This window comes from Electrona antarctica (assembly GCF_951216825.1).
Source record: "Electrona antarctica genome assembly, chromosome: 21".
Classification (NCBI taxonomy): Eukaryota; Metazoa; Chordata; class Actinopteri; order Myctophiformes; family Myctophidae; genus Electrona; species Electrona antarctica.
In genome coordinates, this window is record NC_136802.1 from 20,957,110 (window position 1) to 20,973,040 (window position 15,931).

Below are 15,931 nucleotides of genomic sequence, written 5' to 3' on the forward strand. Positions count from 1 at the left end.
CTTCCATCCATCTGCACACACACACACTCTAACACACATGCACGCACGCGTCCGTTTTTCATGTGCCACCAATGGCAGAAATGAATTCCAGGGAATGATATAGCACGTGGACGGAAAGAGGGAAAAAAAGACTGCCCACCACTTGATGTGGGCGCCCTCGAATGGAGAGAGGGATGTGTGTGTTAATATTCAACGCATTGACATTCACACCATGCCTCAGTCTGCCAAAAGCTCAGATGCATAGAGTGAATGCAGAGAGAGAGAGGGAGACAGAGAGAGAGAGAGAGAGAGAGAGAGAGAGAGAGAGAGAGAGAGAGAGAGAGAGAGAGAGAGAGAGAGAGAGACATGAAGGTTAAGGTGGGTTAGTGGGGGAGGGGTCAGGAAGGAGAGGAGAGGAGGAAAGGGGAGAGGTAGAGGTTAAAGGAGAGATAGAAAGAAGAGATAGTGAAAGACAGAGTGGGAGGAGAGAGAGAGAGAGACTGCTTGCAGTTACAGGGAGGAAAGGAAAGATGACATGAATGAATGAGAGAATTATATGACAGAGACATTGCAGGGAAAATGAGATTGCAGTAAGCAGTGAAATAGAGGGGAAATATGGAAATGTGTGAGGCAGAGTCAATCCGTGCTTCGTGGCAGGAGAGAACAACATATATTCCATGGCGATGGACAAGCTCACAAACGTGTTGTGATCCCCGTAGATGGCCATTGATTAAAATAGATTATTTTACTGTTAAATCTGTTAATTCGATTAACTGTGTTAGATCGGCTTTGAGGACAGAAACAAGAGGAGATGATGAGTAAGTAATGTAATGTAATGACTAGCAGTGCAGGCTACAGCGCCCCCCATCAGGGACAACAAGCTACTACGCCTCGTGGAAGACAGCCATAAACAGAGGGAACCAATGGGGGGCCTTTGCTCTTGCATCGCCTGTAAAGTATGCATGCACTGCTAATGGAGAAAGAAATACATTCTGTCTCTCTTTCTCGCTCTGTGTCTCTTTCTCACACACGCACATGCACACCCACACGCACGTGCGCGCACACACACACGCGCACATCCACACGTGTAGGTCTCCTCTGGTCTATCTAACAGTCCTTTGGTCCCGACACCAGAGACGTTTGAATAAAACCCTGTTTCGTTTTAACCATGTCTGCTTCATACTCTCCATGTGGGAAAACTCCACAGGCATGATCCCATCTGCGTGTACACACACACGCACGCACACGCACACACACGTCCGTGTGACGCACGTGTTCTGTGTATATTCCATGGCAATGGCATTGATCCCTTAGTGTGTGTGTGACGTGTGTGTGTGTGTGTGTGTGTGTGTGTGTGTGTGTGTGTGTGTGTGTGTGTGTGTGTGTGTACTCTCTGATCTGTACACTGTCTGTAATGGGACATAGGTTAGGTCCACATCAAGGTCCATTGTTACATTAGATATGTCTTTGTACACATGATACATGAAGTACAATCCGAGGGCAAAACAAAGACTAACGTTTAAATTGTCATATAGATAGTGTATGCAACGAAACAAAAATATGCACTTTTTTTTTCTATGTCCAACATGATTGAGCCCCCAACAAAAAAAGAAACGATTCCATTAAAAACAGTCCTCCGACGCCACAGGGAAATGAAAGTGCTTCGGTTCAAAATGTCATTCATTGGCCGGCTACCGTCCGTCTCCTGCGACCAGAACTCCACGTGGAATGTGTCAGCAACATCCTCCGTTACGCGTCCTTCCACAACACGACGCCACGGCGCGAAATGTGGCGCGCCGCTCGCGATTCATCCTATAGGCTGAAAAAATAACAGCCGTGTTTTCAGATATCTGTCGTGTACTTATACGTTGAATGTCAATGTAATGGTGGGATTGTGGTAAGGTATTTACCACAGGCAGGAGAGAACAGAAACTGATTATGTCCGTGGACTTTGCCGGGCATGTGCCGTGCGTCGTGTCTATACGTGCCACTTGGTGGTACGTGAGAACACAGCTAGAAGTACATAGAAGTCATGTGCGTTACCAAAAACGGTCACCTGGTACTGCGACGCGGGTGACTCTGGTGGTGCTTCACAGTTCAGTGAGCCAAAAGGCTTCAGTCCATTCGCTACAGTATATATACAGTAGCTGCTTGGTGCCTTTACGTCGCTCCGTTTTGGCTTGTTTGCGCATTTACAGGCCCTACTGTACGTACACTAGGGCCTGTAAATGAACAAACAAACAGTACTGTATGTCGCTCGAATAGACTCACCAAAGTACTTCAGTGGGTCCTGAAGGAATTCAGATTCCGTCGTCAGGGAATCTCACACATTCAGAAGATGTCAGGAGTGAAGAAACCTTTCTGCCCCCCCCTCCCCCCCACCATTTACATCATGCTGTACATCCATCCATCCATCCCGTCCATCGATGTATCGTTCCATCTGGATCATCCTCTCTGAGTCTCCTTGTGGCAGCTCAGAGGAACAGCACAACGCAGTGTGGGAAAGACAACTGAAAGGTTTCTTGTCTTTGTTCCTAATGGGACGGGTGCACCGCGTACTGTACACTCCACGCATGGGATAGGAACCCGCGTTGACACAACGTGCACGCTCCCCGCATGGGATAGGAACCCACGTTGACCCAACGTGCACGCTCCCCGCATGAGATAGGAACCCGTGTTGACAGAAAGAACAAAAAAGTACCACTCCAACAGTCGGACACGCACACATGCAGACAAACCGTTTCGTCCAATAAGTAAGCCCCAATACGATTGGACAGCTCATACGCTCTTTCAGCGGTTTGAAGCCACCCGGTTGGACGTTTTAGTCAGAAGTACCCACCCCGCCCCGGCTTGGGATGGGAGGTGGGGTCGTACGGGGGGCCGTGTGTGTGTGTGTGTGTGTGTGTTGGGGGGGGCAGGCAGATGGTGGAATTGGTCAGATGGTCGGGTGGTTTTGGATACGATGGTCAAAATTCCTGTCAGAAGTTCTTCCCGTCCCGTCGTCTCTCAGTGGTCGTAGGGTGCTCCGTACCCGGACGCCTCGTATCCTTCCTCGTTCGCCGTGGCCGGGGGCGTGGTCGGTGCGGTGAACTCAGTGACGCGGCGCGCCAGAGGGTTTGTGCTTTTCAGGAGCTCCATGGCGGAGACTCTGGCCCCTCCGCCCGACGACTTGTTACCTTTCTTCTGCAGGAGGGCGATGAAGTTCTCGTTGCGCGAGCTGGACCGCTGACTGCTGCTGCTGCCCAGGGTCATCGCTCGAATGTCACCGCCGCTGGCGCTGTGCTTGACCGGCGACGTCAGGCTCTGACGACTGCCGAACGAGTCTGTAGGCTCCTTACGACCCAGAACTTTTCTCTTGGATCTGGATGAGAGGAGAGGAGAGGAGAGGAGAGGAGAGGAGAGGAGAGGAGAGGAGAGGAGAGGACAAGATATAGTTTATAGATATGAACAGAGATGTTTCATTTTTTAGATGACACAAAGCTTTTAATTCCCCAGCATCTATTTTAATCCTTGCATTCGTGTCTTTGTATTCAGTAACTCTAGTAGGGAGTCAATGTTTGAACGACGTGTTCTTATTCAACAACAACAACCTACAGAGTCAGACTTTTCTTCTCTTTCACCTTGCCTATCCCTTTCCCTCTTTCTTCTTCTCTTCTCTTTCACCTTGCCTATCCTTTTCCCTCTTTATTCCATTCATAATGATCTTTCTTATGTTTCTATTTCAAGCAGCCATCAAACCTGAACACTTGTTGCTTAGAGACTAGCTTTCACGTGATTCACTCTTGCTCTGCGTGCGTGCGTGCGTGTGTGTGTGTGTGTGTGCGCGCGTACCTGTGTATAATAGTGAACAGGTCTTCGGTGGTGTGTGCGGTGGGAGGAGTTTGGGGCAGCAAGGCGTCGTCCGTTTCCTCGCCGCCGTGGAGTGGTGTCTTCTCATTGGAGGCCGTGTCGTTCTCCTCTGCGGCGTCTTCGTCGGCACAGCCAATGATGAGGCCTGTTGTGATTACAGGTTTTAAGTTTAACCCATTGAGACCCGAGATTCTACAAATGTCATCTAAATCCTGACAAGACAGTTTTTTAAAAATGGTGCCATTTTATCATGATTATTACTGAAGATTATATGAAGATAGGTTGAAAAGTGGTGAAGTGGTCCTTTAAAGGTATATTCAGTGATTTCACTTAATTCAAATATCACTTATTTTTTCTTATTTTTTGGATAATCCTCCCTCATATAAAGTGTGCTGACCATATAAGGAGTTCCTCCCTGTCCCCAGTGAGCCCCTGGGGTCAAAAAACCCTAGTTTCAGTTTGGGCTTTGGGTGGCAAAGCCTTCATCCAATCGGGATGAGAAGGGCCTTCCTCCAATCATGATCGAGTGGGGCGGGCCTTGGTGCATGTGCTGTTGGTCTGTTGTACTTCCCCCACTGTAGAGCATGTGCATGTGCACATCTTGTTACCGGGTGGACCGGGTTCTTTTCCAAATCACCCAAATCACTGAATGCTCCTTTAAGTGGTTAATTCACAATGTACTTTTTTCCCTTCCTAGAAATGTAGTAAAGTTGAGTCAAAAGAACAAGTCAAAAGAACATTTCTCTTTGAAATGTAGTGGAGTGAAAGTCAAGTATCCAACAACAGAAATAAAATACTCCAGTAAAGTAGATAGTGCCCCCCACTGATGGGAGCAGTGCCCCCCACTGATGGGAGCATTCCACAGGACCCAGAGCTGAGACGGGACACCATATTCCATGGAGTTTAGAGTTTGTGCTTTAAAGTCACATTGTGCAACATTCAATTTAGACTTAGTAGTCTTTTTGGCAACACCTCTGGTCTGTCTATATGGTCAATAGAACTGTGATTCCCAGAATTCAGTTCAAAACAACACCCCCCCTTGTTCCAGGGTATTTTGGAAAACATCATACAGTAGTAAGAAATGCTTTGTATTAACTTAAAAAGCAAATACAGTACGCACATTTACAGTGCATTTCCTTGCAACTAAAAGAGTTACAGTAAAGTGAGTAAACACTGTTTAGAGAAGAAAACATAATAATTAGATTTATTTTAATAAGTTCTAGGCGGCAGCTTTAACTAACAGTCAGACGTGCTTTGGAGTTTTCATCTGCTCCAGTTTCAGAAGCATCAGGCCTGTTAAACTGCAGACCCTGAGAAATGAAACGCAGAGACCGTGGAGGGAATTCACTCAGCCTTCACAGCTCTCACTGTGTTCCTTTTAAAGATATCTAAATGAAAGAAAGATGACAAAGAAACTAGGTTTCAGAATAAATCTCATGGAAATACGTTTCAATTAGTTATGTCCTACTTGGAGCAGCGTTTTATCCCTTCACAACACCACAGTGTCAGATAAGTTGTAAACCGACCATAAGCGTCCCTATTCTGGGGGTGAACGTTCAACGAAAATAGCCCCACCAAAAGCTCACAACACGATGCCTTGCAAAGCGTTGGACCTTGTCGATCTGCTGTTCTTGGTGGAGTGATGTGGTGAACCTAAATACTTCCTAAATGTCGTACGAAGTCCACACCCACAACACCAGAGGGAGTTCAACAAACCATTTGCAACCCAGATTCGGCACAAACAAAGGGACTAAATTAATTTAACGCTCTACCAACAGCCATTAAGACATGTGAATCCCTTGACTCCTTCAAATCCGCTCTCAAAAAGCACCTATGGATGTCTACAATTCGAAACTGGTCCCCCCACCCCCTTTTCCACTTACTGTATATGTTTTTCCCTTTTTACTTCCTTTATATGATGATTTCCTGTTTGTTTTTATATAGAAGTGTATATTTGTACATCTGTAACTGTTCTGATGAATTGAAAATGGTGGACCCTGTTGTAAACAAGTGTAATGCTTTATCATGGTGTTGGCCACAGTAACAGTTTTTGTATTGACTTGTGCTTTGTTTGCAATGAATGTACCCATTCTGCATACTGTTAATACAATTTTCAATCAATCAATCAATCAATCAATCAATCAATAAATCAAGAGTCCCTGCCGGTCAAATTCTAGAAGGTTTCAGTAGTTATTAAAACCCATTAAGACCTGAGGCCGATTCTACAAATACAATAGTTCTTACACTAAAAAAAAGATCTTTCTAAAATGTTCAAAAATAGAGTGTCGCCCTTTCAGAACGACGAGGGCACCAAGAAATAATTCCCCATTCATTTTCCCCATAGACGGTGCCCCTCGCAGGGGGCGGGACTGCGACGCTCTATAGCAGCTTGTATATATTCTATTTGTTTTGAATAGCCAACGCAAAAATGTAAAATGGCACAGATGCCTTCCCGCTTTTAATGGGTTAAATGCTACTACTAAGACTATGGTCCAATACAAGTACTGTAAATACTAATCAACAATTGTATGTGGCAGAATCTTCTTCTGTTAAACAAAGACAAAACTTCAAGCCGGGAAAGAATGAATGATTGAAGTCAGTGCTCACCTTCAAACTATAATGTAATAAAACTCAACCAAAGCCAGCAATTACAAAGTCAGACTACTATCACCAATAAGAAAGATTTTATGTTTCAGCAGGATTTAGAAAAAAACGTGTCCATGCAATCTTCAGTAGACTCGAGTCGACTACTACTGTAATGATTTTACATGCAGGTCGTTCAAAAGATCGTTCAGACGAGACGGCAGCAGGTGATTCAGAGCACTGCTGCTCGAGTCCAATAAGACCAAGAAAGTGGATCATATCACTCTCAGATTCATCTTTACCCTGGCTCCCTGTGTGTCAAGGTATGCCTTTCAAACTACTACTGTTGGATGGCCAAAATTCGTTTCTGATCTTGTACTACATTCTCTGGTTGTCTGGGACAGGTGTGCTTTCTGTCCCCAGAATGAGTACAAAAAGTGGAAAAGCGGCGTTCAGTTTTATGCTCCACAAACTGTACAACCATGTTATTTGAATGCTGCTCTCAGATCAGCTCAAGGCAGCTTAAATGCTATACATACAAACATATTAATTTGCTGCTATGATGTTAGAGCTTAAATGCTATACATACTGTATCTGGAATAAAATCTCAGAAAATGTTCTGCTAAAACTTTTTTTCTCTTATCTTGTGTGTTTCCTTCAAGCCTTTTCGAAAATAGGAAGCAAACGTTCAGAAATTAGAAAAAAGAAAAGCGCATTTCTTCCCGTTTCCATCCACTGATAAAATGTGATTCTTGGGAAATATTAAATAAGTTCATGAAATAAGCAGTAGCAGGAACTATTTTGCCAGTCAAGTGAGACGCATATCACTTGACATTTATTTTACTTTTTTACGAGTTTTTTGTGAGGGTACCTACCCTAGGGGACACGGGGAGAACATGCAAACTCCACACAGAAAGGCCCTTTCGCCAACCCCGCCTCGGGAAGTCAATACATCTACTTGATGCAGAAATACATTTACTTGATGAGCCAGAGCACTAGACGGATTCCAACCCACAACGTGTCATACACACAACGGCGCATCGTACCTGCGCCGTTCCCGCCTGTGTCGACCGCCTTCCCGTCCGAGATCTCCGTGAGCGAGGAGTCCTGCAGAGACGACTGAAGCGACGAGTCCTTGGAGCTGTCCTCGTCCGTCCCCAGGTGATTGTCCTCCTCTCCCTCCGGGACGCCGGAGACATCGGGATCCGCGGTGGTGGTGATCTCCTCTGGGATCTCTGGCGAGAGCGCTCCGACGGGAGAACGGAGAGCCGCGGGACTGTCCGCCTGCAGCGGCGGCCTAGTGTCCACAACGCCGTTGGCGGCCAGGGGCGAGGAGGACGAGTGGACAGAAGACGGCAGGAGGAGAACACTGGGCTTCTTGGGGACGGGAGGAGGCACCTGGAGAGACAATTACAATTTAGGCATTTAGTAGACGCTTAATCCAGATCAATTTACAGTAAGCAAGCAAGAACAACATAGAGAGAGAGAGAGAGAGAGAGAGAGAGAGAGAGAGAGAGAGAGAGAGAGAGAGAGAGAGAAAGAAAGAAAGAAAGAAAGAAAGAAAGAAAGAAAGAAAGAAAGAAAGAAAGAAAGAAAGAAAGAAAGATTGTGAATGAACATGGTTGGAACATGGTTGTCTTTGAAACTCACCTTGGGTTTCTTCTTGTCCGACAGCTCTGCCAGACAGGAGATGGTCATCCTGGAGGGGAGGGTCTGGCTCCTGTCCTGCAGCTCCGGGGCCTCCTGGCCGCTGCAGGGGGAGGGCAGCGACCCCCCGTCCCCATCCGGGAGACGGAGCTCCGGGGTCTCCGGGTCGAACTCGGGCTGCTCCATGCCCGGGTCCTCCAGCAGAGGCTGGGGGTCCGGCAGCGGGGGCAGGTCGAAGAAGGACTGGTGGGACGCGGGGAGGAAGGGGAAGTCGTAGGGGGGCGCGGGGCCACCGCCGGCGGGGGACACGGCATCCCCATGCGAGGTGGGGGACTGCGCTGGGGGCTTCTTGGCTTTAGGTTTCCTCATGACCTTAATACAGTGGAGTACAAGTACAGTTTCTAATTATTTGTACTTTACTTGGGCATTTCGAATTTACAATACAAGACTCCACTACATATCAGAGGCAAATGTTGTACTTTTATGCCACTGCATTTATTTGAAAACTTTAGTTACTTTGTAGATTTTGATTATTATTACAAATACATACATTAACCACTCCAACTAAATACAATAGCAGATCTACAAGCTCACAATGTATTTTGAAAACTTGAAATGAGACATTATGCACAACGAGTACTTTTAATTGTAACAGAATATTTCTATATCACAGCATTGATACTTTCACTTAAGTAAAAAACTGACCTTATAGATGTTGCCCAGCGGCACGGGCCGCTGCTCTACGGGCGAGCCCGGGGGCGACTCGGGGCAGACGGGGGAGGTGGAGGAGGGCGAGGGGGGCTTGAAGAGGAGGTTGAGTGGGCGCCTGGGCAGCGGCGGCTTGACCGCCACGGGGGGTTTGGGCTTCGGGGCGGTCGGAGGCGGCACTGCGGGCGGGCCGGAGGAGTCCTCGGCAGACGAGTTGCCTCCTCCTCCTCGGCAGAGCTTCTCCTCCTCCTCGATGGTGTCCGATGCGCCGTCGGGGCAGTCGTCCAGGTCGCCCCGCGACACGGAGCGCAGGCGCACCGTCTGCAGCTCGTTCTGGGTGACCATGACGGGCTGCGCCGCCTGCCAGGAGGAGGGAGGGGTGGCGTCACCGTTACACATTGAGGTCGACAATTAATTGTGCTTTTGGCGGTCGAACATCGGAACATTATGAATAAAGAATACATTTCCCTTTGCCTGGTAATCAAAAAATGCACAGGGCAGATATTACAAATAACTGAAATATAAAAATAAATGACTGACATATTCATTATTTTTCTACTTTAAAAAAAGAAACAAAAAGAGCGGAAATAGCTGATCTAGAAGCTTATGACGTGTTGTAAACTTGTAGATCTGCTATTTCAGGAGTTTTTTTATGTACTGTATGGACATTTTTCAACATGGAAACTAGGAATGTCCCGATCATGTTTTTTTTGCTCCCATTCCGATTCCGATCATTTGATTTTGAGTATCTGCCGATATCGATATTTATATTTTTATAGAACACTTATGTCATATCACAATAGTACAATATCCAATATCACAGACAATATCTAATCTAGTCTAATATCATGATATGGATATAATATTGATACTAGGGATGTCCCGATCACGTTTAGTTTTTTGCTCCCGATCCGATCATTTGAAAATTACGCGATCGGATCGGGACGACCCTAATGGAAACGATTACGACGATTATGACAAAAATAATTATCTCAAATAATCGCGACAGGCCCATCACCTTCGAGGAGGGGTTGCCGATCTTAACGGGCCTCGCCGCCGTCGATGTGTCTGAGTGGCGCCGGCCCGCCTTCTGCTTGGGCCGGAGTGACGACAGGTCGGGCATGGCGTTCACCGGGATCTCGAAGGACAGCCGCGAGCGTGCCGCCGGGTCCTTGGGCGACGGCAGCGACGACTTCCTCTCCGGGATCTTGGGGCGCAGCTTGCACATTGTCGACGACGAAGACATCGATAAGAAGCCGCCCCCCGCGGGAGGCCCCGTCCCGGGTGCCTGATTGTTGGGGACGGTGGGTGTGGGGGTCTCCGATTGGCTGGAGTACCCGCTGGACGGAGACATGAGCCCCGGGGGTCTGAAGGGCGACGAGGCCTTGTTGCCCACGTCCGCCTCCATGGAGAGCTGGGAGGGGGAGGCGGCTCTGGAGGTGGACGGAGAGTCCAGCAGAGACTCTGAGCTGCCTCGGACCTTCAGACACTCTATGACCGTGGTGCCTGTGGCCGTGCTGGAGCCTGACAGGGACCTGCAGCGTGACAGCAATGGAAAGGTTAAAGGTTAGGGTTAAAGTCCTACTATTTGTCACATACATTGCTGTATGCGAGATTTGTTCTCCGCATTTGACCCATCTCTTGAAGCGGTGAGCTGCAGCCGTGCCGCGCTCGGGAATCATTTGTAGTTGATCTAACCCTCCAAACCAACCCTTGATGCTGAGTGCCAAGCATGCAGGGAGGCATGGGGTCTTTGGTATGACCCGGCAGGGGGGTGTTTTAATGGGTCAATAATATTACAGATTGAGACAATGTTGGGCAATGATGCTCAGTATTTTTAATTCCATTCTCTCCCCTAGTCTAACTCTTCCTGTAACTGCACCGTTCAGAGCTCACACAAAACATATAGTCATGGGATATACATTTCTTACCAAGAATGTTCTTCACCAATGTGTTTCTACTAACATATCCCACATTGGTTTCTATTCAACCACCCTAGGGGAATTTTTGACAGCTGCTGAAAGTTGGGGTACCATCAACAACCAATATATGGCAAAATGTTCTAAATTTCATTATACTTTAAGTAGCATGTGACGTGTCAAACTAGGGGGTTTTCATGATTCTGAACCCTTTCCAAGCATTAGTTTTGCACAAAAAAACACTCATCACATTTGTGTTTACGGCTATGTCCGTTTTTAGCCCAAGGAGTGTTTTTCGTGCAAAACTAATGCTTGGAATAGATTCAGAATCATGACATGTCACAAGTTTGACATGTCACATGCTACTTAAAGCATAATGAAATTTAGAACAGTTTGCCTTATATTGATTGTTGATGGTACCTCAACTCTCAGCAGCTGTCAAAAATTCCCCTAGGGTGGTTGAATAGAAACCAATGTGGGTAGTTAGTGGTTAGTAGACATGTACAGACAGTCAGACACCCTTACAAACACATTGGTGAAGAAAATTCTTTGTAAGAAATGTATTCCCAGATTTGACATTACTCTGATAATATTCCCTGACTAATAATGTCGCCCACTCTTTTACATCCCCTTGTAATAATGGTGTGATGTGATAATACATTTGATTCTGATTCCATTCTATTTACAACCACCCTTTTGGTGGTGGAGTGGGCAGCATTTCAGCAGCCTTGTTAACTGACCCTGTGTGTGTATCTCTCAGATGACACAAGCCAAACACAGAGCAGCTGCTATTATAGGCTAATGGTAACACTAGATCCTAGTACAACTAAAGTCTACATCACAACCAGTGATGGAGAGTGCAAGCACATTGAGATACTTTTACTTTACTTCTACTCCACTACATCTCAGAGGCAAATATTGTACTTTTACTCCACTACAATTATTTGAAAAAGATTATTCATTTTGGCCATTTGAAAATGTTCGATCTACAAGCTCACAATGCGTCACATAGCGACGAATTGTGAACTTGTAGATAGACTATTTTCAAAAGATTTGTATACATTTTATTATACATTTGAAAACTTGTGAAATGGGACATTCTGCATAATGAGTACTTTTACTTTTGGTACGTATGAAATACCAATACTTACGTACGTACTTTTACTCAAGTACATTTTGAATTCCTGCACTTATACTTGTAACAGTGTTTCTACAATGCATTATGCCTGACTGAATAGTGGGCACCCTGGACAAGTGGCCACCTGGATGAGTGGCCACCTGGACAACTGGCCACCTGGATGAGTGGCCACCTGGACAACTGGCCACCTGGATGAGTGGCCACCCGGACAACGGGCCACCTGGATGAGTGGCCACCTGGACAACTGGCCACCTGGATGAGTGGCCACCCAGACAACGGGCCACCTGGATGGCGTGGCGTGGCGCTAGAGCGAGACCGGCCGAATGCCGGTCGACGTCTAGTCTATATAATAGATTGGCAGATACAATATGCAGTACCAGCATCCTACCTGTAGGGGTCGTTCTTCCAGTCCCCCAGCTGCCAGTGAGCGGGGAACGTGATCTCGGGCTCCCCGTCCCTATCGGGTCCCTGGATCTCCAGGCTGGGGGGTCCCTCGCCGCCGCCCAGAGCCCGCTCCCCCTCACCCAGGCTGGGCTTGGGTGAGCAGGCCGAGCTGGGCAGCAGGAAGTCGGGCTGGAAGTCCGTGAAGTGGTCCCTGGGTATGTGGAGGCTCTTGGGCCGTCCGTCCCTGTGGAAGACATGGACGTGTAAAGCAGTGGCCCTCAAACTTTTTTATGCCAAGGACTGTACAAACATTCCTGTGTCAAACCTTCCATGTTTCAACTCTGTAAAATCCTGAAATCTTTGCACATCTCTCTGCTAATACACCAGATGTTGTTGTTGTCAATGCAGGGAACAGATCAGTTTTCATTCTTGAAGTGGTCTGCACCTTTGATTCTAGCTTAGAGGAAGGCTTTATGACCAAAGTCATTAAATACCAGCCGCTCCTCCACACCATCACAGAGCTACAGGTGCAATCTACTTGTATTTATTTTTGGCAGCCTAGGACATGCACATAGATTGGATGTAAGAGGCTTCCAACAACTTGGGATGCCAAAAAAACAGCTAAACGGCTTGCAAAATTCTGTGCAATCTCTTCTACTATCGGTAGCCGCCAAATATGGTTGTACCCCTGAAGGGTGGGTGGGTATTTGTCCAAGATATGCTGACTGCATTCTGTATATGTAGCACCTTGTAAATATTTGTGTCCTTGTATTGTATCTTGTGTGTGTGTGTGTGTGTGTGTGTGTGTGTGTGTGTGTGTGTGTGTGTGTGTGTGCGTGCGTGCCTGTGCAGTACCTCCACCCGTGCAAGACGTGTCCCTCGGCCTCTCCCAGGTTCTTCATGAGAGAGACGCTGCGTACGGGGGGCGGTGGCTTGCGCTTGGACTTCTTCAGCGAGATGGAGCGCGAGCGTGCACGCGGGAGCAGGAGGAGGCGTCCGCCGACTCCTCCATCGCCGCTGCAGTCCGACACCGTCGTCACGGAGACGGTGTCGGCGTTGCTGGCGCTGTCCTCGGAGCTCCCGCTGGGGTACAGCATGGCGTAGCTGTCCCCCGTCGAGCCCAGGAAGGGGTGGTGGTGATGGTGGTGGGGGTACTGGTGGTGGTGGTTGTGGTGGGGGTCCGTTATGTTGGAGGAGGGCGTAGTGCCGTTGCTGCCGGCAACGCTCTGAGCGTCCTCGCCGTCGAACCCCCCCGGGGACGACGCGTCGTTGGGCGTGGACAGCGAGCGCTCGCGGAACTTGAAGGCGTGCGCCGCCGCGACGGAGCGCGCCGACCGCTCCCTGCCCCGCCCCCCGCCGTCACCCGCCGCCCCTCCTCCCCCCGAGGCCGCCGCTGCCACCTCCGTTATCTCGCTCCGCCTTGCCACGATGGCGAACGTGCAGGAGGAGCCCGCCGCGTTCGACACCGCCGACTGTCCCACGATGCTGTGCTGCTTGGGGGGCACGGCGGGGGGCGGGGCTTTGTTGTTGTTGTTGACGCTGTAGCTGTAGGCCTCGCTGTGGCTCCCCCAGCTCCCGCCCCCCGCTGGGGAGAAGGTGGAGCCCTTGGGTCCGTTCCAGGACGGAGGCACGGCGCTGTTGGAGCACAGCAGACCCACCGAGTGCTCCATGTTGGTTCCTCCTCCTGGTGGAGGCTCCGGGTGATGCTCCAAGCTGGGAGCTGACGGGACAGAGAGAGAATTTAGTTTTAGGACTAAAACTAAATCAAACAGTGGGACATGCAGGTGGCTGGAGTGACAGAGGAGGAAGATGCATAGGGATGCACTGAAATTCTTGGCCGAAACCGAATAGGATTAATATTATATATCTTTTTTCTTTCTTTTTTTACCAGAATTTGTACCATTGCTGTCATGCCCGTACCTTGTTGTAGCTACATGATAATGGCAAAAGACATGATTACATTTTGATCACATCATCACAACAAAACAATAGGTTACGAAATGAACCCTGTTTCTTTGACTATTCGGTTTCAACCGAACCGAACCGAATACGGAATATTCGGCTATTCTGCCGAATAGTTTCGGTGGCCGAATATTGGGTGCATCCCTGAAGATGGAAAAGGATGATCCACTGTGGCCAACCCTGATGGGAAGTAGCCAAACAAATAAGAATAAGCAGGATGGACAGCTGGTTGATCCTCGGACCTGACGTGGAGAAACAGAGCGATGCAGGGATGAAGCATTTTTGTAGGCCAGCCAATGGAATTTGGGAATTGGCTTTTGGATTAAAAAAAATAAGCTCTGTAGCAAACAAAGGCTTATGATAGCAACATGTTTTTGGTTGAAAAATGTAATCTCTACAAATTGACACACTTCTTACAGTTGTTTAAGCGCACAGGCAACTGAAAGCAAAACAACAGAAGCAGCTTCAAAATTCACGGATGAGATGCACGCCCTACTTTGGCTATTTGGAAACAACAGGTCTGCCAGCTCTCACTGCGTCGTGCCGTGAAACCGTTTAGGAGAGTCTACAGTATTTAAGGCGTAATGCTATCCACACATTCGTTTATGGATTAATAAAAATCGCATTGAAATCTGGCACTGGAAGCCATTGCTGATGGCCAAAATACACCAAACACACTCTCAATTCATTCCGCATAACATAGCTATACATGCATGCGCGCGCACACACGCACGCACACGCACAGGGTAACCCATGCACGTCATAGAGTTATAAAGGACAGAGAGTGCACTTCCGCATTGGCAAATGCGTTAGTGCAAACGAGCGCTCAATGTTGAACCCCAGCTGTGCGGTGTTTCCTCGTGCTATATGCACGGGACAGCCTGCAGTTCTAGCTTTGACCAGTAGGCCAGCCGTTCTGGGGCCTTGATGCACGTACTTGTGTCGAGGTCGGAGTGCGTCTTCCTCAGGGGTAGGGGCTGGTGGGCGCTGGCTGACACCAGCTCCAGGGAGTGGGGCTGCGAGGGACACGGCTCCCCCGCAGGAGAGGAGGAGCACTGCAGGAGGTCTACTCCCAGGAACCTGCAGCCACCTCCCTCACCAGCTGGAGGTGAGGTGGGGAGAGAGAGAGCGAGAGAGAGAGAGAGAGAGAGAGAGAGAGAGAGAGAGAGAGGTGGAACAAATTCTAATCAACACAAATTCTGTAGAAATCTGATGCTTTTCCTATTTTTAAATTTGAATCCTGAAAGGTTTTGGACATAATGAGGTTTCCACCCGACAAAGACGATATTATACTATACTATACTTATACTGTACTTGAGCAGAAACCTTGCGTCTAAACTGGTTATGTTCATTATACAAGAATGTCGCACAAAAGTAGTGATTTTCAAAAACACTTGTGCAGTGCCATGAACTTGCAGTTTTTCAGCCTCAGGTCTTAATGTGTTAAACTTTAAACTCAACAGGAAAGCCAGACCAGTCCGTCCAGTTTGACACGTGTTACACACACGTGTGCCACCAGCGCAACAGTGTTGACAACTACAAGACCATACATAGACTGTCACATGGCAGAGATTCAAAAAAAAAAAAAAAAACGAGACACTGACAGTTGACAGAAGCACACAGATGTTATCACATGCTACTGTATATGCACTATGAGAGCCCCGTCTTAGCTCTCGAGGAGTTGATCCCGTAGTTGAACCTGGTTGACGCGCTGTTCCAATACCATACTGTTTGTTCTGTGTGTCAGCCCCAAGTTGTGATA

The 15,931-nt window shown here is 47.9% G+C and overlaps 1 protein-coding gene across 1 annotated transcript in view; it reads right to left on the bottom strand.

The window, feature by feature from the left end:
• Nucleotides 1-2,921: 2,921 nt before the first annotated feature.
• Nucleotides 2,922-15,931, bottom strand: part of nhsl2 (NHS-like 2) — a gene marked incomplete at its 5' end in the record, with an annotated part of 170,799 nt that continues 157,789 nt past the window's right edge. The window contains 9 exons of the mRNA XM_079491260.1: nucleotides 2,922-3,340; nucleotides 3,811-3,973; nucleotides 7,458-7,809; nucleotides 8,062-8,430; nucleotides 8,764-9,126; nucleotides 9,785-10,301; nucleotides 12,212-12,451; nucleotides 13,063-13,927; nucleotides 15,107-15,271. Coding sequence (XP_079347386.1) covers nucleotides 2,986-3,340; nucleotides 3,811-3,973; nucleotides 7,458-7,809; nucleotides 8,062-8,430; nucleotides 8,764-9,126; nucleotides 9,785-10,301; nucleotides 12,212-12,451; nucleotides 13,063-13,927; nucleotides 15,107-15,271 — 3,389 coding nt within the window. The 3' untranslated portion in view covers nucleotides 2,922-2,985. The remainder of the gene's footprint in view (nucleotides 3,341-3,810; nucleotides 3,974-7,457; nucleotides 7,810-8,061; nucleotides 8,431-8,763; nucleotides 9,127-9,784; nucleotides 10,302-12,211; nucleotides 12,452-13,062; nucleotides 13,928-15,106; nucleotides 15,272-15,931) is intronic.